The sequence below is a fragment of the Bombus vancouverensis genome, chromosome 10 (genome assembly GCF_051014615.1).
Source record: "Bombus vancouverensis nearcticus chromosome 10, iyBomVanc1_principal, whole genome shotgun sequence".
Taxonomy (NCBI): Eukaryota; Metazoa; Arthropoda; class Insecta; order Hymenoptera; family Apidae; genus Bombus; species Bombus vancouverensis.
Window position 1 is genome coordinate 449,457 of NC_134920.1, and position 23,938 is coordinate 473,394.

Sequence of the window (23,938 nt, forward strand, 5' to 3'; positions counted from 1 at the left end):
TTGTCCATATTATTTTCATCTCGATAATATATTTTGTATATTTATGATGTTATTATTTTACTAGTATAACGATTATTGCACTATATTCTATAAGATGGAGCTTTTGTACGAACAATTTCAGGAACTTTTATAACAAAGGAAAGTACTAATTTTTAACATTAACTACCCACGACAATTTACGACAATTACTTTAACCTACGTTCTTACTCTAATTCTTATTCGCTCGCCTAATGTTTGAATTTTTAATCAATCATTGTTGATGAAAAATTGCGATGATAATTGCATTGCGGATATTTATGCAAATGCATATTTTCGTGGATACAATAATACAATTGAAAGATTTGATACAATCGAAAGGACTTGGGCAAAAGTATGTTTCTATCCATTAAATATCATCGATAGTGCTGTACTTTTGGATATTTTACAAAATTTTGCGTCATACGCATTCTATAAATTTTCGTATCTTCGAATCACCCATAATTGCATAAAAATCCACTGTTTTGTGATAATGAATATTAATGACGGTGGAATTTAAGATTCCCGGATTCAGTAACTTGTCTTACTCTAATACATGTATTGCACGTTTTTGGAAGACTAAAGATTCTTTGCTCGAGATCAACGCGACAAATATTGTACTTCGTGGTGAACGTTTCGCTACAGCCTTTCGACCTCTGTGATCGAGTTTACGCTTTTCCTCGATTTTATACTCGATCTCCGTAGCATGCTACTCCTTAAAGGCTCACCGCGAAGCGACGCTCTCATCGAATTCCTCGCACTGCATTTAGAAAATGATCGGAACATGGCGACCGGTGGTGTCTCTTCGTCCTCGCGTTTTCTGTCAAAACATTGCGTTTAAAAATATTGAATCCAATCGCTTAAAGATTTGAATAACTTCCCAACTCGATCCTTCTCTTCTGTTCAAAAGATTAAAAAAGCATTTGAAGAAAGAAGATAGTCCAGTTTTCTTTTGAGAGATTTAACAGATTTTAAGAAGAAAGTAATACGAAAGCATACGAAGATGTAGATCTAACAGAATGCTTGAGAATCTTGAACTTCGAGCTTGAAGATCTGTGAATATCTATGAAAAAAGGAGACCGAAAGTTCCTTTATGTGATTTTACCTTCCGATACAAGGTATATCCCACATCTTCTGATCTTTTCCAAAATCCTCGCTGTCCTGCAGCGTCTGCGGAAGATCCTTATTCAATGTTTCCGGCAAAAAGAGAGTCAGAAGACCGCCCATAATTTTGAGTGTGCCCAGCACAAGAAGAGGTAGGAACGAGGACACAACATTGAGATAGACTACGAAGGGTGCGAGGATACTAGCAACGTATCCCATTATATGTATCAAAGCTACACCCTGAGCTCTAACCACAGTTGGTAATACTTCAGCCGCATATTGGAGACCGATATTGTATGAAATGTTTATCCAAAATCTACCGAGAATTGCCAGAGAAGCTGTATATATACCTGAAGAAAAAATTTTAGCATTAGTTTTTAATTCTAATTTTTCATGAAATAATTTTAGAAAATTTTAAGGAATAAAAAGGGAAGAAATTATTTTATCTGTCTGTAATTTGTCTGGTTGTCTGCAATAGTTGATACAAGCATTTGCTAAGCTTAATATAAGCGTGCTTAGCTCTAAGCTAAGCACAAGCAATAAGCTTCTTATCTATAAAACGTTAATCTAGCCAATTTGAATCTAAGGGATTGTATTATGGATTACGGCTACTGAAAGCCATATAGCACTGCTGGAGCGCTGAAGCCCATCATTTTGAAGACTATTGCCAACGCCCTTTGATATATGCGGAAATACGAAGAGATCTTATGATCAAAGCAGTAGAAGGGGAAATAAAATATCTATACAACGGATACATGATAGGGCTTGGAAACTATTCTAGCAATGTAGCAAATAATCTACAAGCATTTGCATGTTATAAATATTCCAAAATATACATTTTCTTCCTTTCAAAAAGCACAATGTTATACGAATGAAAAATATTCGTCTGATTAAGTCAGAATTATCGACTTAAGTTATTTAGAAGATTGATCAGTAATATAGAAGGGTGAATATATAAAAACGAAATGTACGAACTATTGGAAACGGCAGAAGCCCAGATGCTGAAGATACCAGAAATGACGAGGGAACCACACGCCAGCCATCTTCTGCCCCATCGATCAAGAACGAGCGTGAGGAACGTGTCAGCAGGCAGCTCGGTTGCTGCAGCAATCGTGAACGTAACAAACACGTCCAGGCCTAAATTATCGACGTTTCGTACGTGACCATCGAACACCAAAGAAATCGCCATCCTATATTTCGTAAAACAATTTCATATGATAAAGAAAAGCACGCTATCATATTTCATGTGAGAAGCAAATTCCTTGCTTCAGAAATGAAGTATTTTTAGACAAAATATATAAAACTGTTCGTGAGATTTTTACAAGATACAATTCCGATTTTACGTCAATCTATTTGATATCTGTTTAATAGCGATACGAACCAAATAACAATAAATAGAATCGTGATATTCCGTAGTCGTGGCGTTCTAAATAGATCCAACACGGAGTACGTTTTGTCTGCTTCCTCCTCTTTGCAGATTCTGGCACAGGTTTCCTGTTATTAGCAAATTTTTAACTAGTTAATGTCGTTTGTCTGTTTTTCTTACAAATTTATGTGAATCTGTTATGTGTACAAAGATTACGATAAAATCCGGAAGAAAGTTTATGTTATATTTATATGAGACGATCATTTCGAAATAGTTTACTTGGACGTTCGCAAATTTTTTCATTTTACTTTATAAAACATCAAACCTCTGAAAGTCGATTATCTCCTTATATCGTACATTAATGTTAATATTGCCATGATCTATTCATAGACTGAGCAGTTTCCAAATGTTTAATCTATTTGTATAAAAATTTTCAAAGATAAAAACAATATACAAATTCAATAAATAACATTACAGAAATAGACAATAACAGACAATAACAGAAATTGACAGCAATTTATCGCTGGCAATTTAGGTGATGAATAAGATATAAAATTACTAGGATGTAAACAAATTTTCATTACGTAAAAGACCCAATTGGACTTCTATTCAAAGAAAATGATTATATGATATGCTTAAAGGCATATAAATTGGTATTTATAGAACGCACATAAAGCAGGAAAGATCATAAAAGTAGAAAATACGGAAAAGATTGCGGTAATCGGTTTATTTACCCGGAATCGTCTATAGATGTCATCGGGCACCTTGGTGCCGTTGATTCGCTCGAATTTACCAAGGATTTTAATGGCCCTGTCTATCTGACCTTGGCTGACCAGCCATCGAGCGCTTTCCGGTATCAACCATGGCGTACCTACGGCTAGAACAAGAGGAACTGAGGTGACAATACAGGTCATCCTCCAGTCGGCCAAATAATAGGCGATCCAGGGTAGAATGCAAGTTGCAAATGTGAAGAATATTGCGATCGACATATTCGCCACGAATGTCCTCCACTTTGGTCCAACGTATTCTAATACTGGAATAAAAAACATAATATTTAGAAGAATCATCTGTAAAAGAAATATTCTGTGAATAAAGAATGGAACAATATATTAGGTTGTCGCAGAAATTTCTTTCGTCTCGTAAGGAGATAATAGACGCATACTATTTTTTGTTTTATATTATTTTATTGAATTATATTCATTGGGACAAAATAGATCATACGTAATTCAATAAAATAATATAAAACGAAAGAAACTTTTGGGGCAACTTAACGCAATATGAAGAAGAAAAATTTGAGTTACAAATATATAAAAAGTAGATATACAATATATAGATTAATTTAACAAACGTGTTTAGTTCTACGATTAAATCGTGTTTAGATCTAATAACAAGGACTTTAATAATTTCCCGATGATTGTTCAAGCCCATTTAAATTTCCGTAAGTGTTTCGATACTTATCGACAAGAATACGTTTCTATTTACGAATTATACAGGGTGGTTGGTAACTGGTGGTACACGCGGAAAGGGGATGATTCTACGTGAAAAAAGAAGTCGAAAATATAGAATAAAAATTTTTCGTTTGAGGCTTTGTTTTCGAGAAAATCGACTTTGAATTTTCGCTCGGTACGCGTGCACTTTATCACGTCTCGTTATAACGGATCTCACTGTAGATCGTTGTCTCAATTGACGTTATTTTTAAAATTTTTTAAATTTTTAAATTTTTAAATTTTTAAATTTTTAAATTTTTAAATTTTTAAATTTTTAAATTTTTAAATTTTTAAATTTATAAATTTTTATTCTATATTTTCGACTTCTTTTTTCGCGTAGAATCACCCCCTTTCCGCTTGTACCACCAATTACCAATCACCCTGTATTTCTTAAAGATACAAAAGGTAGAATCACGCGTAACTAGCAATATCATAAATTAACTGTGAATAAACGGATCGTTGGAGTCAAAGGATCATTTACATAATTCAAACACGAGCGTGTGTTACCTTGTTAAGCTATTTATGGTAGATATTGAAAGATCGATAAGCCTGAGATACATATTTATGTCGAAACGAACATTCTCTACGGAAAGTCGAGTCTAATTCGATGAAAACAATTGACTTCCTGAACGAACATATCGATATATATCCACAGTGCAATGACAAGTAAATATTACTCTATTTTCGTACAAGAAAACAGATTAAAACGATGAGAAGTTATCTTGAACAATTGAACTGACCTTCGCGATGAATGAATCTCGCAATTTCACGAATACGTAGACGAAATTAATGTCTGGTGCGTATACGTCCAATAAATTAGAAACGCAAGGTTGTAACTCTTTAATCGCATAACAGGACAAGATGCGATAAACACGTGGAAATATATCATAGTGAACAACGTCTGTTTGTAGTTGCCGTAAAATAGGGAGTAATTGCTCTTAATGAAGCAACCGTGTTAGCCACTTAATAGTGGCTTGCTTCTAATCCGGAATCACCTTCAATTAGTTGTAACTAGTAACATTACAAAAATCAACTTCCGTGAAATCTAAATATTATTTATGCTGTCTGTAATTTTCAACATCTTCTTTCGCAAATCATCATCACCATCATCATCATCACCATTGCGACAGCCATTCTAAAATATATGTATCATTAATTTAATAGAAAATAACAGTAGAAGAACCTCATGTTATAAAAATCAATATTCATAAAACCAACAAAATATCGTTTTTTAAATATATGTATCATTCAGTTTGTATTGCCTTTACAACGCGTAGATAGGGCGAGGAGATCTCTTCTGAAGACGAGATATTATTCTCATAGAAAGGATACAGAAAGGAGAAGAAGACGTAAAGAAGCTTCTCTGAGACCACTCGTTTCATCACTTCGCCTCTCAAGGTTTACTGCCTTTAACATTACATTATTCGCGCAGAAAAAGTATTCGCTTTTCTCCTAGCTGTTTCCGTCACCCTGTAATTTCATATCGTGTTACCGTTCGATCAAAAGCGACAACTCATTTATTGTAAACGAAGATTCCGTGCGGCACAGTTAGCAAAGATAAATTACAGACGATCGTATTAATAATAATAATCTGACCGATATCTCGCAATGCGACCAGTCGATAAACGCGAGCACCGTCCAACGCAAGGACGTTGTTAACGTTTCGAAACTGATTAACGTTCGTTCTCTTCTTTCTTTTCTTTCGTTTCTTCCTTCTCGCCTGTTGGCTCGTAAAAGTATCTTAGCATTTATAGACATTTTTTATTTATTTATATTTATTATATATGATGGTATCATAATTAGTACAACAAAGTATTATTACGTTTCTGTTATATATTCATGAATATATTGGAATTTCATTAGGATCGTAATAAAGTCATATAATAATTATATCGAATATGACGTCAGAATTATAAATACGGTTATTATAATGCAGAGTTTCAATTAAGTAAATTTAAAAATCTATATACAAGATACAAAATTATTTAGCGTAATTATATATTTCACAGTAATTACAAAAATATTTAATTATAAAAATAGTCAAACATTTATTATATTAATAAATCCCGATATTTGATAACCATTTATTACATGTTTAAGATAACTATTTATGCTGTATATTTGTACTAAATAAATGTTTGCATTAAATATCTCGTAACTTCTATGTGCATCTTCAGAAATGCTTCAAACTTTACCAATATAATCATTACAATGCTAATGAAATTTCAGAATGTTTTATATAACACATATTCGACATACATATAAATTTTCTGTGGCAAATATGTAAATGCTTTTATAAACTACTAGGTTTATACGCTTTGCAGTCTCATATTTTCCTCCCACTGTTAGCATTATCTGCAGTTTGTATGTGAGTTGTATGAAGTTGATCGAATTCTACGCTTTCAACGATCTGGTCGAGTGACGTTCTGCTTGAATAAGTTATAAATCCTGGCAGGAAGAAAGGCACGTGTTATTGATATCGACTGGTTAGCTGGAATGTTGAATAGGAATTTAAAGAACCAACTCAAACTTTATCGATAATAAAATATGGAAAATATGACTGCAATTAATACGTGAAAAATAATGGAAATATTCTATAGGATACTTGAATGTTTATTAGAGAATTTTAATAATAATATGGAACATAAAGAAGAAAGAAATTCGATGATACTAAATAATGATGATACTGAAAATTTCAGTGATTTTTATTAATATAAAATTAACATTAATATAAATAAAAACAAAATCTATTATAAATGATATAGACGAACTTTTTAACTAAATATCGTTAGAAAGAAAAGTGACACAAGTATACATACGAAACAATACAAAAAATCCGCATCTATCTAGAGAAATTTGTTATGAATTTCAAAGTCTGTATAAATACGTATACTAATACATAAAGCTTCTAAAGCTCTAAAGTTTTAATGTTTAAAAAAAAGTACAAAAATATTTCTATTAAAATATATATGATATTTTCCACGGTATTTTCTACGCAGTTTCTACAATTAAGGATTTCCTCGTTCCCATCGATTTTCCTCTGGTTGTGAGACCCTCGGATAATCACGTCCCTTTCATTTTATCTTCGCTACGCTCGATTATAAATACGGAACTGAATATAGAATTATTTGCAAATCAATGAATCCGATGATGTAATTTGTTACGCGCTCGAAACGAATTAGTATCACTTATCTTAGTTTCAATCAATACCTCACTTTCTCAAGTCATTGATTAAAATACGATTTACATTCGTACAGATCGAGCCTTCTTTCTCAATATTTCCGTCGAATATTCGTGATCAATCGTTTAATCGACCTTGATAATTAGAATAGAAATAAGAAAATTCGAACGCCAAATCATTAACGAACCAGCCACTTGCTCACGAATCTCGTCAACTTGGCCTTGTTTTGTCCAACAAATTGTAAATTTTTCCAACCTCGGCTTGAGTCATCGATTCAGGGTTAATGCACGTCACCTGAGTTTCTTTGGTCTCGATTTTCACAATTGGAATGCTGTCTGCAGGACAAACTTGCTATTCGATCAAGAAAACTCGTTTCAATGACTCGTCTGATGAACTTTCAATCAGCGTTCTTACGTTTCAACAGAGTCCCTTCAAAAGTTTCAATCAGGGTCTTAACGCTGTACTTTCAGGGTATAAAATATCTTTCAAGACAGAGACTAGTCTAGATTTTCTCTTCAGTATAATGATATTAGAACAATAACTGGAAAATATATTTCTACAGTATTATAATTGAAATTTTTTCATGTAGAGTTATAATAAAATTTTGTATTATAAATTGCCTGTATTATGGATATCAGACAATGAATTCAGCATGAATTATATCGATCTTATATTAAACAATTTATTAGAATTTTCAATGGAATATTTAAAATGTTACTTGATTGTTTTATATTATTATGTGATATTTTTACGAATTTTAAATAAGTTTGCTAGAAGAAGATGTTCATTTTAATTAAAACCATATACATGTATGTATGTATATATATACATGGATTTATAGTTGTGGAAGCGTTCGTTGTAGAACCATTCATTCGTTACCTTCGCTTTCCGTTGGGAAGTGAAAATTTATGAAAACCCTGGTATGCTATAGTTGTCCAGAAATGAAAAGCAATTTTGAACAACTAATCCTTTGTAATCAGAATATTGTCTCGTTAAAAGAGAAAACAAAATTATAATTGATCGCGAGTACAGAGGGAAAATATTAGTATAGAAAATGATTGCTGTTACGACCGTTCGCGGAGAGACGCGGTCGCGAGGAAAACGCGTCAGCGAGAGGCGTAAATTCTCGCTACGATTCGGTGAATCGACGCCGCGAAGTAGTCGTTCCCCTGTTTCGATTAAGATAACAGAGGTGGTTGAATGAATATGACACAGTAGTAAGTTATATTTCACCGTTTATTCCACAACTTATAACGAGGATAGTTACACTGGTGCGTATGTACGAGATGAGTGAGTGACTGATCTGCGGGTGTGTATACCCGCTCGAAGGATGTTGACCGTTCGAAGGATGTAAAATCAGTACAGTACTGGGAGACGATGATGTGTCGGAGGAAAGCTAAGGATGGGTGTGTCTAGCGCACGGGACCATCGGATTTGTTGGTGCCGATGTTATTTAGGAGAGTGAGGGAATAGGCTTCGTTTCTAATTGGTTAAACGAAGGGTCTTAACCGCCCTCGAGAGAAAGTGGTTAGTGGGAGGACAGTTGCAGCGTACGTGCGAAAAACCAACTTTCCTTAGTTAAGCCGTGGTAGACAATAGTCTCGAGAAATTCCTCGGAAACAGATGTTTGTTTGAAGGACCTTAGCAGGCAAGTGACTCAGGTTTATGACGGATGCTTAAGGCTATTGAGGGTACGCCGTACGGAAGAGCGGACATCTGGTGTCCGTCTGGCCCGCGGTGTGTGACCTGGGCCAGGCAGAGAGTCTCCCGGCGTAACAATTGCGAACTAACTACCTTTAAATATTATAAATATTCAATGGTATATATAAATCCAACTATCTTAAAGTTTCATATTTTTATCTTGCATGAAATTCTTATAAAACAGGAAAATTAATTTTTCTCTGTCTCTCTCCCTCTCTTTGATATAAACGCCGCAGTTGAAAAATAAATATGTATGACCTCATGTATATTCATATGTATTTAAGCATCTTTCTTCGTAACTTTGAATGGTTTTCAATTTCATTTAAATTGTTGCATGGCAACGTGAGTTCTGTTGCAAAATTCATATACTTGTAGAAACGTCAGTCGTAAATCAAGCATAACAACAGTTTTACAGTATGTTGTAGAGATTACTTTGTTATTTAAACTTAGAGATCTTCCTGCTTACAGTAATTACAAAAAGTAACTGTACACCATCGTATTTAGAACGTCATTTATATATATACCAATTAATTAAGACTAAGTCTTAAGATAAGACTGATTAAAATATTAGCTTTCGTATCATTTGTAATACTTTCATACATGCTTATAAATAATTAATGCTATCAAAATGAAACGTAAAAACTGATTTAAAAAAAAGGAAGAGAGACGCTTCATTGGGAAATAAGGATACATACGTACAAGTACTTTTTGTAGCCACTGTGTGGCTTTCAAACTCAATTCCAGGGCAAAAAAGAAATTATTGAAAAACGGTTACCTAATATGTACATCATAGTGAAGCAATTATCAAAGGCGAATCCAACGAAAAAACGACACAAAGTGAACTGCCAGAAGCTACCCGTGAACGCAGTAGCCACCCCAGCGAGAAATCCCATTAAATTAGCTCCGAGCAAAGCTGGTATTCTTCCATATTGATCAGCAACCCATCCAAAAATTAATCCTCCGAAGATAGCGCCGATGAAGAAGATACTTTGAGCTATGGTTGGCAGTGCATCATACTGACAAACCCATCCCAGCTGCAACAGAAAACTACAGTCGAATGATTTACTTCTGATCACTATCAGCATCACGGGAATCTTATAGCAATTTCAACGCCTCGATTAAACGAATTTTCGATCAAAGTTTCGAAATTCCTAATGAAGCGCGCCTCTGTCCTTTTTCCTTTCCCTTTGAGGAAAAAAGAAGGAGAAGCTTAAGACCCTGCGCGTTCTCGCGTCCTTCTTCTGGATGCTTCCTACCCCTCGATGAATAATTCTCCTCCTGACGAGCGACGCAAAGTTCATGGAAATCCACTGGAGCAAAAAGTCTTGCAATTTATGTCGAACAAATCTGTGTGTTCGCGCTGTTGCTCGTTATAACGTTTTATTAAAGTTTCTGTTCAATCCGGTATTTTCATTTTCAGTTTCATTTTCAGATTGTATTTTATTTGGCAATGTAACGCTTGAATTTAGAATGTACTCTGTAATTTCACTACATGCACTAATTATTACTGCAATATGTACTAGTAATTCTGTTACGTACTATAATTTTCCTCTGTGGAAATCGACATTGTTAATTTTCCCACTTCTGAACTATCGATCTTTCCACAAACGTTTATTCGACCCTTTCCATCGTTCTTCTTTCTTTCCAAAAATTGTACACTACGCTTATTTTTTATCGAAATAGATCATGCAAATAATCGAATACGACATACACAGTATAAAGGGATTGACTGATAGGAACAGATAAAATATTCAAAAAGCAGGAAATTACAAGTCGAACATTTTCTGTCACCTCGGATGCCACAGACGCATAAGGGACGGTGGTATAATTAAATTCCCATCCTTGTTGGCAATCTTTCGTTGGCCACGATGGGTCCGGTACGTGGCTTCCATTTAGCAAAATTTCCGTGTAATTTACATCGTACATGCTGCATCTCGAGTAACCTTCGCGGTTGACTGGTATCGCCAGCGACAGCCTGAAACGAAGGAGAAGATAACGTAGATTGGTTCACGGTCTTCGATGCCGATGGACGTTCCGACAAGCGAGTAATTAACTTTCTATTTGAAACTCGACAAAAAATATTGGGAATCTCGAGTATTTATTGAGCTAATAATATTGATTGTTAGTCGAGTCTGATAAAACGTATTTGACTGGAATTTCATTTAAAGCGAAGAAAGTTATTTTCAATTGTAGCTGGATGTACGTTAATTGCTGTTTTCCTGTCTTTACAAATTACTCATTCCTTTGTTTCATCAGCCTTTTCGATTATTATTGTCTCGTATTATTATTGTCGAGTATTGTCTCGTTGTTATTATCTCAACGCTTTTATCGTGTCAATTTATTGCGTTGTGTTCATACGGGTTTGTAGAATATATAATAAACAATGCAATGAGAAATGAAAATGAGAAAATTTTGAAGAATTATTAAATTAGGTAAATTGAAGGGAAAGAAGTTCTGTGAAGGAACTGGATTGGATCTAAACAGATAATAAAGAAAGATGATCCAAGATTTGCGACCTCCGACGTATGTCGAAAACACTTACTCATTAATAACGAATGTCATTAAGATAATTCAGTGACGGTAATTGCGTCTGTTATTCTGATGAATGTTACATAACGAGATAGGAAGTCGATGTCATGATGACTGGCGCTGTCTGAATCAAATCAACCCTATTCACAACCAGATAATACCGTCAAACGATGTTTACATTATTATAATATGAAATCCAATTTGAAGGCTTCGTGAATTTCTATTATCCTTCAATGAAATTATGAAATAATGGCGCAATTTAATGATAAAGATTATTATTATTTCATTAGGCTTGCTGTATAATTTGCTAGATTGTCTTCAACCAGATAAATATATCAATAATTTTGGCAATGGCTATCATCACATACTTTATCGAAAGAGAGAACATTGGTTCTCTTTGATTTTCGATCGTTGAATCGTCGAAAGAAAACTTCGCGGCTCAGAGAAAGTTCTCCTACAAACACGTACATAGCATAAAAATCGGTAACACGCGGAAGTTCTACAGGAAAAAAATCAAAAAGACTTGCTGAGCAAGGCAAGAACTTTCCAATAGAAGGTGAGCATAATAATAAATAACACTTGCACGGATGCTTGCGGAGGAGTCGTTGACTATATTAAACTAATACTAATTATGAAACAATGTAACAGTAACGGTACTAGTCGTAATTAACATACTATCGTTAACATTATCGTGATATCGAAATTTCTTCCCACAAGATCACCGATTAATTGCATCGATTTGCGAAATTCTTAGTGTTCGATGATTATCATAGTCGAGGAAAGGTATTTACAAGACATTAACATCCGCATCTAATCACATCTCGTAGCATCGCGACTTATCACGCGTATCGCCTAACCTTTACATGAATATTGAACGAACGAACACTTCGAACGCATTATGCAAGTGTACGTTACGTTTTTCATTCGCCGGTAAAAGCTTTCAAAAACGAGTTAATGAGCGAATGATACGTGGCATGCGCGAAAGAAACGAATGCTTGCCCATAGAATAGCTGAAAATGATTCGAAAAGTATACTAGCAAAATAACAATAGATTCAGATGATAACTGACCAGTCGACCAGGATTAGTCACAGCCTTTTAACAATTCTATCGATTTTTTGCTACTATTATACTTATTTACTCCAAAGCTAAGATCCTATCTAGGCTAAACTAAACGTTAACTATGACTCACAGTTGGAAAATGCACTTACCTTATACGTAATCATTTATCAATTACTGAGTTCGTTAAGTTCTATTTTTGTTTGCTGAAAGGAAAAAATCTTACATTAATTAATCATCGCTATATCGTTGTTTGCTATTGTCTTTCGTCTGATCGACAATCATTTACCCATTCCATCGTTGTAGAACTCTTCATTTCTGGTTCCTATAATCTGGTATTTAATATCATCGAATTTATTTTGAAGCACGTGCACGTGCCAAAAAATTAGGTCACGGAAGTTTTATGCATTTCTGTGAAATCTGAAAGGGCAAAATTGCAAAGTACACGTGTGACACGTGGAAATATAAAAAAACATCGGAAAGTAGCACGCTTTGTAACGTTTAATCGAGGTAAAACAATTTTTTATCCAGCTTCTAGTTTTTTCTTTCGCTTCCTTTATATTCTGAAAAATACGCGTAAAAATCCGCAGGCTACGTATTATGACGTAAACGGAATGGAACGAATCAATAATAGAATAAATTAAATAATATTAATATTAAAATATTAAATAATATTAATATTAAAATATTAAATAATATTAATATTAAAATATTAAATAATATTAATATTAAAATATTAAATAATATTAATATTAATATAAAAATTATAATAATAATAATCGATAATAAAAGAAATTAAGGACAATGGAACACATATTGGATTTATACTAAATATCCGCGGCTGTCCTGATATTTATTGCCAGTCGCGTACATACGTTCAAGTTATAATTTCTAATACCATTAGAAAGTTAGGAGAATTTTAATCGAGAACGAGCTCTATACCCTTTGAACGTAATTTGTTCGTCACTTAATCGCTGCACGCGGTAAACACTAACGAGCAGCTCTTAAACAAAAGTATTTGTACGTTATGGTCAACAACGGGGTGACTAGTTATTAGCGCGTTCTCCTGTTTCATTGAAATTTTAATTGCATCAACGTAGTACGTTCTATGGTCGACGTCTTAACATAATTGTACGGATCGAATGTCTTTACGTAAAACTGTCCCGTGCATGTTGACGATTCGCGGCCAATCAACGATATCAGGCCGAATGTTACGTGCTCGACGCTATTTTTTCGCCTTCACGCTCTCATTGTTTGCGCGAAGGTTCAACGCGTTCGCGCGGCGTACGCGATAATACGCGCTCCGGGAATTTTATCCAAGGAGCATTGTGCGAGCGCAACACGTTGCGACACCACATCCTTTGCCTCTCTCGAAACGTCTTAATAACGAATTATGGTGCAATCGAACCATGCGCGTATAGCAAAAAGCAATCGTTTCTAGCCGTTCACTTTGAACACCGCGAAGGTTAATTTGGCAACTACATATATATCCATGTATTGTGTTTCTAACGATTGCCAAATGCTATTTTCATGCATATAGTGATGCCATCCTTTTGTTACGAAGGATTAGCATCAGAGAAATTTTCGGCTTATTACGCATATTGAAAATGTAACGTAAGATTCATCTTTTTTTTCAGCAAATATGCAGAGATACGCACAGGTGCGTTTGAGTATTAGAGCACCTACTGGTTACATTTATTGGAACGCTCTAGCGGATTTTACGCTGTAAAACATACGACGTGAATGAAAGTTCGGATTTATAATAAAATAAGCAGAAGATACAATCGGAAAAAGGATCTCAGCAAGACGATAGTATTAGGACAGCGTTAGGAAACGGTAGGCCAAGAAAAGCCGGTCGAAAGATGATTCGTAGAACTAAAGGAAAGTGTTGAGATATTGATCCGTTTCATAGCGCCGATGCGAGCGAAAAGCGAACTAAAAATTGCGCGTTTAAGCACTAAAATGTCTATATACTATCACGAAACTACGAAATATTACTAATCTTCTATTTACAACGAAGCTCGTAAGTCTCGTGACCAATTTACACGAAAAAAAGATCGAGTTAGAGACACGATAACGCGTTAATGAAACTTCTAATCTCTAAATCTCTAGAGAGAAATCCTTAAAAGCTGTAGATCCTTAATAAACAATTTACCGATTACGACGATAAGTCCCCTGATGCTCGTAACCAATTTTACACAGAAAACGGATCACCAAAGTTGCAAGACTTTCGAGTTGGAGAGAATGACGCGTTAACGAGAGCGTCGCGACGTATAATGTTTACAAAGTTTGCGTGGAAATTAACACGATCACCGTTGTCACCGTTTGCGATCGTGTTTCCGAGATGAAAGAAACAGCTACTATTATGCAATCGATCGTTTCGAACTAGTAAACGGCGTAGCGAAATAAAACTCGGTGTAAGTCTTAACATACGTTCACTAGCAGGAACGTGTTTTATTGAAACTTTTACGACTCGCTACCGGCTGCCCCAGCCGTTGCATTATTTGAATAACATCGAAGGTTGTTGACCTAGCAACCGAACGAAGGTGCGATCCAATTGGAGGTGGATGTAATTACACCTTGAAATACCTTTCGTCATCGAGCATTTCCAATTCCCCGCCGAGTGTCCTCCATTTTTGCGCTTAGTCTTTACGCTCGATATCGTCGCGATTTGCAGGCACTCGCTAGCAACAGAATGTGCGATCGTCGTCGCGCGTCGCCGTTTCGACAGAATTAACGTCGTTGGAATCTCACAACGATTGAGAAACCGCATATTTACTTCGCGCGAAAACCACGATGAACGAGTTATGTCTCGTTCGGGCTAATTTCTTTGAAGTAGTCAATGTGTCGATTTTTAATTTATGCTTCAAATATGTAATATCGGAAAATAAGGATAGAAATTTTTTTCCGATTACTTACAATTTATTAATATTAAATTGAATATACAAATATAAATTGGACAGAGAACGATATTTATTTAACGGAAACTAAATGCAATACTCGTATCTATATCAAATAACTTTGCAGTTATTTGATCACTCTCGTCACAACGAATCTATCACACACACTCTCTCTCTCTCTAACAACTCTATCAATTCTCACGACTCTACTCTTCGACGACTCGAAACCTCCAACGACTCTACTCTTCGACGACTCAATTAGCTCTGATCTTCGCCAATACACTCCTGCTCGGTCGTGCTCGCTCTTGCTCTCGTCCTCTCTCACACACACACACGCACACTTTTCGGCTCACATACTCTGGCCTCTCGACTGCCACTCCTTGAAATGTGGAACCGTACTTCTGTTTCGACGCTGCTTATCTTTTCTCGCGTCACTGTTACTAGGCGCTCTTGGATGTAAACAAACCACGAAAGACGACGTACACGGTGTTTTCTAATTTCAGCCGATCTCCAATCAAAGCTATTCTACGATATTACAAATATTAAGAATCGAAGATCCAGTGTGGAGAATTTGAAGGGTTGACTCTGAGATTTGAGAGTAATTTCAGAGAATAGAAGCTTAATTCCTGCGATTACTTCCTTCACATACTTCCCCTTTTCGGATCTTGACACTACGCAAGTCTCTTTCGGTCGTGCCGTACACCTCGCTGCAATATGTCCAAATCCGCTGCACTCGGAACACCTAACACCTTCACCCCTCTCCGGACACTTAACACTTAGATGATCCTCACTACCGCAAATGAAGCATCTTCTTTTCTTCATTGCATCTACAGATTGACTGGGCTTCCCGTTCTTCTGGGTTTTAGCCGGCTTCACAATCGACTTTGCTCTGCGACTCTTCTGCTCTTCGTACATCACTAACCTCTTCCTCAACTCTTTGATTGACGTAGCGCCGTACAATATAGCCTTATTGTTCTCGTCGTCTATTATTCCATCCACTATGTATTCCACCTTTGCTTCCTCCTCTATGTCCACATGGCTGGCTATTTCGAGCATGCGGTACATGTAAGCCAAACATGTACTATGTATCACTCTCCTTTTTTGTTTCTTCAAGTTTCTGATGTACTTGCCTACTGTTGACTTTCCTCGAAAATTCTTTCACTAGCCCCCTCTTCAACACATGCCAAGTCCTGGCATGACACTCGAAGCTCGCAAATATTTTCGCTGATCCCTTCAGCAGCTTCCTGGCGTAGACTGCCTTCTGCCCATCCGACCACATGCACGTATCAGCGACTTCCTCGAACGACTCGAACCATCGTTCGACATTTTCACCTTTGTCGCCACTAAACGACTCTAATGCATCTTCGACGTCTCTAAAACTCAGTGTCGAACCAACACATGCCCTTCGACAATATTCATCACGGTCCTGATACACCTGTGGCGGATCGGTATCAACAGGACGCCGACAGGTCGAGGCATCAACGCGGCGCAACACCTCCCGGGCGATCTGCGGGTACCAACCGCCAACACTAGAGGGCTACGACGACAACGAGTCTATCTGTCTAACTCGCTAGCGGTCGAATATACAAGCGATTGATACAAATACCGCACCTAGCGAGACTCCCTCTACGTCTAAGGCAGGGACTACCGGGCATAGCCTTACTGACGAGTCCACCGGTAGTCCCGGGACGAAACGCAAACACTCTCCCTCTCTTTTCATTAGCCTCATTGGTGACCACCGACAACGAACACGCACCTTTGGAGAAGGAGTCAGGAAAGGAGCCAACCACCTACGACGACCAAGCCAGGAAGTGATGTAGCCATTGCAATAGTTCATGGGCATCACCTCCAGCAGCACGTCAGAGGAGGCGACAACCACCTCGTCCCCACGACAATCAGCCTTCCATCATCGACGACGAGCCATTCCCTCTAACTTGTATCGCGCTATATAGCTTTGGGGTCACGCTATAGCGCTAGGGGGAGGCTGTGTGGCGGATCGGTATCAACAGGACGCCGACAGGTCGAGGCATCAACGCGGCGCAACACCTCCCGGGCGATCCGCGGGTACCAACCGCCAACACTAGAGGGCTACGACGACAACGAGTCTGTCTGTCTAACTCGCTAGCGGTCGAATATACGAGCGATTGATATAAATACCGCACCTAGCGAGACTCCCTCTACGTCTAAGGCAGGGACTACCGGGCATAGCCTTACTGACGAGTCCACCGGTAGTCCCGGGACGAAACGCAAACACTCACACTCTCTTTTCATTCGCCTCACACCCTTCGCGTATCTCTCTTGTATCCTCTTGCGTTTTTCTTGTCATCTTCATCCTCACTTTCGTCGTCGCTTTCTTCTTCCGACGATATGTCGTTACCATCCATGGCCGCTTGTAGCCGTGCGCGTAATTCTACTTTTCTGCCCGTCGTTTTTAAACCCAAACTAGCGAGGCGCTCCTTCAACTCCTTCGTATTCATTTTCTCAACATCTTCATCTTCGTTACAATCACGCTCAGCTCTCTGTACGTTTCCTAAATCTCGTTGACCGGTTAGCTCTTCACCGCCCGTCGATACCTTAGGATACGATTGTCCAGCCCTACACGCCCGATTCAGCCTTGCAATCAGCACTGACCTCGCACCAGATATAGGGAGGTTCATTCGCGCGAGCTTACTCCTCAGCTCCTCCAGCGTCGAACCCTCTTCACCCGACAATCGTTCGTCCCCAACGTTTGCCATTTTTCACACTACACAAACTTAAACAGTCAACGATATCGTCTTTTACCGCACCGCGTACCGGTAAATTCACAACTAGCTCGAATAGCTCTGTTAAACCGTTTCGTTTTCTGTCTTGTCCAATCCCGGACGAGCCCCCAAAAATATGTAATATCGTGATATAATGTATTTACAAGGAGTGGACAATAGAGATGTTAATCAGACAGAAAAAGACGATTGTTGTTCAACCTGAACTATTCACGCCAAACGTACAGAAAACAGCGCAACTAAATAACTAGATAGCGACTCGACTTTTACCAAAACGCAATCAACACTCTCTCGGCAACGCCACTCGCAAACTCTGTCTCCGCTCAACTCGCACTCGGCTCCTCGACTCACACTCTGTTTCTCGACTCACACTCTGGTCGTTGTCGCATTCTATTGCCTTTTTCCTAGGCCCGCCGCACACGTGTTCTGCAGACGCTCGTAGCCAGGGTCACGTAGGTCTTTTCCACGAAACTATGCACTTGAAAAGACCGATGACACATTGATGGGCCCGACGGCGCCTCGGCTCTCGCGACATTGTTCATAGTTCGCCCGATATTTCTTAGGCCTTTCGTCCACGATACTACATATATGTAGTGGTGTACTGGTCATCTTTTTTCCACACGTTTTTAGCTTTTTAGCTGTTTGTGAATGGGCGCCTAATCAGCCAATCAGAAATGGCCGGTATTCTATGAATCCTTTTCTTCAATGCTCGAAGAGCTGGATATTTATCCAAAGCTGATGCCCCAAACATATACTCGAAATTTTCAAGGGCCGCTGCAAACACGAAGTCCGCCCATGTCGTCTGAAAAAAGGTTTGTATACATTTATTTTGTACCTCCTCTATTAAACAATTTTTTTAATTTACCTTGAAAAATGTGAAAAATCGAACTCTTAACTAAAGATCACTAGCTTTTTAGGAGGAATTTGGATTTTTATTTTATTGTCAGAATTTAATGGATAATTTTAGAAACTTCAACCTTTGGAGGTATTTGTTAATTAAAAATGACAAAACTGGTATTATGTAAAAAAGAGTAATGTGTATCCTGAATCAATGTCGAATGGAAATTAGACAGTTCTATAAAAATAATCCTTCTCACGATTCCACAACTTCATAGCTTAATTAAATACAATTCTTCGGCGATATAATTACAAATACATTTACAGGAATTGTGTAATATGATAAATATCTCGTTAAAGAAATTGAAATCGTAAATTCCGCGGATAACCAGCGTTTATCATATAGAGACAGGGATTTGCAAAGAATAAAAGTTGTAGAACGTTGAAAGGCGTTGAGAGAAACGTGATGTTATCCCGTTATTCGTTAACGCAACGCAGTTAAAAAAATCCCGTAGGAAGATTACGATAATAGATAACCTGAGTCGAGTGTTTGTCGGGGGATCTAAAAGATTCTTTCGAGTTGAGCGTCTGAGATTGCAGAGAAGAAAATTTGGAAGCCATCGAATTCGTGATGTCGATAGAAATCTTCAGTTGGAATCGTTGTATCATAACGTAGTCTGCTTATTGTCGATAAGACTTTACTAAACTAAAAGTGACTACTAAAAGTTTCTATCCTCTAAATTCTATCTACGATTCTATAATCTAAAAACTGACTTTTGCAAACAAACTGTAACATTCGCTTAACGGAAAGACATACGTATCTTGTTTGTACTCGTCTTTTCACAATGAATTCTTGAACGTCTGTCTCTGTGGTGAGACAAATGCAAAGTCATCTCATCAGTTACTCACCTTGCTTCAAATCTCCAAGAGCATCGACGAGCACGTCGCATATCATCGCATCCCATTCGTTCCTTCCCATTAGATCGTACTTCTTCGCCAAGTATCGCGCCACAGCGTTACTCTGCGCTACCGGTTTCCCGTCTATCTCCAGCACAGGCAGCATTTTATAAGGCATTGCTAAGAACAAACATGGCTCATATGAACACTGTGTAGGGGGAAACGATCGATAGGAAATCACAACACAGCTTCCGAGGCCGTTGCGTTCTTGTGAATAAATGAATCGAAATCATTTCGGTTTTAATCAACATGGCCTAGTAAAGAAATACAGAAATGTCTTCTTTCTCCTTTTTTTCTTTTCTTACGATTACGATGGACAAGGTATCGCGTGTTTTTGACTGTTGGGAAGAACCTAAAGTTTTTAAAATCAAGGATAAATGATCGAGTATAAAATTTGTAATTCTCACGGAAAGGAACGAATCTGTCCGATGCGGTGTACTGAATGTACGAGGAACGATCAGTATCGTTTTGCAGCATTGCATAAGGAAGACCTTATGCAATGATAGTGGACTTACAACTGCGAATAAAAAATTCACGTCGCATAATACCAGACACGGAAAAGATATTAGAAAATGTACACGGTTCTTGTAATGAAAATTGAAATGCAAGGAATATAAATCGAATGTCTCTTGCGAACGTAATTTTGTGTTTTACACCGACAGGATTGATTTACAGACTTACGTTGATTTTTGGTTTCTCTATCTGCAAGCGACATATAAGATTATATCGAAGACTAGGTTGCGTAAAACTTTTATTATACTATTTACGATAGAAATGTCGCAACGCAAGATCGAATTTTATGTCTGCTTTGTTCTTTCGACTTTTTAGCTATGTTCTTGTTCATTTCCGAACTGATTTCAATTTTTTATCCTTTTTTTCCGACAAGTCCTAAAAAATTTTTAAATTAACGAGAAACGTAGAAGTATTTTTGTATTCCTATTTTAAGTCACCTATTTACGGTTTTCTCAAAATATTCGAAATGCTTCGATTCATTGAAAACAATAAAGATTGCAACACAAAAATTCGAGAATCGTAAGTGAATTAAGTTGGTATTCGATAAACACGATATTACGGAAGCAAAACTTAATGAAAAGTTCGACTTTATTCCGTATGAAATTTTACTTTAAGTAAGTTTAGCCTGCACGTGAAACGAAAGTTTTATATACAGAAAAGTTTGAGTAAATGGTAGATACCTGAGAGTTGAACGATGAAAGTAAAAATCGATTCTTCACGCTTACAATCCTTGTATTCAGGCCAGAGTTCTTCGGGGATCCTCTCGTCGGTATACTCGATGCCAGTATATGCAAATATGTACCGTATATGTTCGGCACGACCACGGGCATTGAAGTAGATTTGTTTGTAGGTAGGTTCATCGCTCATTTTCCTTGCTCTGTCAACTTATCGAGAAAAATGATACAATTAACTCGTGTAATTAACAGACTGTGTGCGTGTTTGTGTGTATAGAGAACAATTTATTTATAGATGGAATAATTCGTATAATACGCAAAATAAATCATTTAGAAGGCTGGAATATGTGTTTTTGAAACAATTAATTATGTCGAAAAATATTTCAAACGAGATATAATTATGAAAAAAATAATAATTAAATGTATGTAAATGCATGTAATAATAGTTAAATGTATGTAAATGTAATAATTAAATGTAATTAGTTTCTTTATACGCACGCGATATTATTGGCGATATATGAAGGTCAACTTTATTTTTTTAAATAGATATATTTATACGTATATTTATAGATATAAATACATATATTATATAGATATAATAGTATATATAATATATATAATAATATATATGTCGAGTCTGAATCTCCGAGTCCGAGCTCGAGGCGCCCTCCCGGGCAGGGCTCGCGGGAGATTGCGATTCCGTGTTGGAGTTCTCCATCGTCCGGTCGCGGGTGGGTTACCTTTATTGTCGATAGTGACACTAGTGACGAGGGCCTCAGGCTTAATAACGAATCCGCGGCCAACGGGAGGACTATCATATAAAAAGCAACAGGATACACGAAATAATATAATTCTGACTAGGACAACATAAACGCAAGAAGTGTTGATATTGAAAAAAATATTTAATTTTGTATATAAATATTTTCATATTTAAAAAAGTTTCCGGAAGCAGGAAGATTTACAAACAAATAATATCATAAATCGAATGTTTCATGATCCTTTTCTAATTAGAGTGTGTGACAGCATGTGAGAACGTTTCTTAAAAATATGACTTATTGCAATTACTTAATCGCAATTATAAACGATTAAGACCTTCTCACAACGAGGCAATCTATCCAAAGTGTAAAACTCGTTATACTTGATGAGAAAACAAATCTCTACTTAGGTTTCATTTCGTTTCATCGCGTTCATAAAAAGTGAATTTGTATGAACACATCGTGCAATTTAGTAATTAGGACCGTTGATCTCGCTGCAACATAGATGGATAGAAAAAAGCCATTTAAAATGATACAACGTCGGGAAGACAATTATGAAAATTATAAATGGAGCACAAGATAAAATTGTTTAAGATTAATTCTTCTTTTTTTTTTTTTAATCGCGAGTGTTTGCAAACGAAGTTTCAATCTGTTTACAATGATAGCAATGAGAGGAGGATGTCTATGAAAGTTATAAATGCGATATTGAATAACATTTCTGCGAGTGGGTTTGTTTTTCGTTACAAATGTTTTTTAAACGAATCTGCAATCTGTTGGAAACAACGGAACAGTAACGGGACGACTGATAGGGAAATAAAAAAGATCGCGTTTTATTTGAACAGACAAATCTTTGAAATCTATTCGAAAGTCTATTTGAATTGGTACGAGCTCGAAAGGAACGGCGAATACTATAGAAGAAGGATTAATTAAAATTCTTATTAATCTGTACGCTTTGTATATTAAATACCTTGATCGATGCCAAGATAACAAATTATTATACGAAACAGTGAAGTATCCACGTCTGACATTAATATTGAGTATTACCATTACTGTAATTTAATTTTTAACCGATCCTGAAAATTCCTTAGAACGTAAAAAGTATAAAATGTTACTGTGCATTTCAAGATTAAATGCACTGTAATTTAGAAACAGTTATGAAGCGGAAACAAATAATTTATTCAGAATAAGAATTCTACGTAGTCATGTTAAAAAAAAAACGTACTTATAACGCGTTTAAACTCTAAATATGTAAAGACAATAAGGGAAAAAAATTAAACGAAGAATCGTAAATTCACACAAGATTTTATCCAAAAAAAAATTGGCCTGTACCAATATTTTTATTTGTCGTTACAAGTTACGAGAGTATTAAAAAGTTGGCCACGAATGGACCAGAGATAAGAATTTATCAGACTTGCTCTCGTAAATTTCAAGACGTTGCATCGGATATTCTTGAAAATCTTTGGACAATGGCCTCGATATTTCGCAGCTTCTATCCTCGAAGCGGAAGAACTCGGCGTTAAAAGCGACAGAACTGGAGAAACCCGGTGACCGCGAGCCTTTCACGCTCTCGACAGATTTCTCATCCCTCGTAATCCTCCCGGTGTCACCCAATTTCCACCCTCGTATTGCGATTTGTTGCTTCCAACGAGGCGACACCTTGTCTTGTGATTTCCTTTTTCGTCGCGTGAAACACGACCGAACACTTGTTCAAACACACAATTCGTATTTATCTAACTCGACAAAACGCCGTGTCATTGAAACAATAGCATTCTTTGGCTTTTATGTAAATTCCAATAAATTATGATAATGTTCGTGGAGACATTATTGCTACCTATTTTATCTGTCGTGATCCAAATTGATTTGTGGCTACGTATGTATATATATATATTTGTATTTTCTTTTGTTCTTTCTTTTTAATTTATGTGATCTGAGAATTACATTTCTGAGAGTTCGGTGAAATTCGATGCTTTATTTTTATCAGTAGAATCTTCCTTGTCATTGTCAGAACGCAGACGTTTACGCGTTTACGGAAAGTTTAAGGATACAAAAATACAGAAAAATGTAGAAAATATGCAAGAATATGTAAAATATCGAAAGTACAGT

At 36.6% G+C, this 23,938-nt stretch overlaps 1 protein-coding gene across 1 annotated transcript in view; it reads right to left on the bottom strand.

The window, feature by feature from the left end:
- LOC143303283 (hematopoietic prostaglandin D synthase-like) overlaps positions 1–23,938 on the bottom strand; it is a 45,316-nt gene that overhangs the window by 14,038 nt on the left and 7,340 nt on the right. Inside the window, exons 2-3 of the mRNA XM_076622324.1 lie at positions 21,087–21,290; positions 19,846–20,013 (exon numbers count right to left, since the gene is read on the bottom strand). Coding sequence (XP_076478439.1) covers positions 19,846–20,013; positions 21,087–21,273 — 355 coding nt within the window. The 5' untranslated portion in view covers positions 21,274–21,290. The remainder of the gene's footprint in view (positions 1–19,845; positions 20,014–21,086; positions 21,291–23,938) is intronic.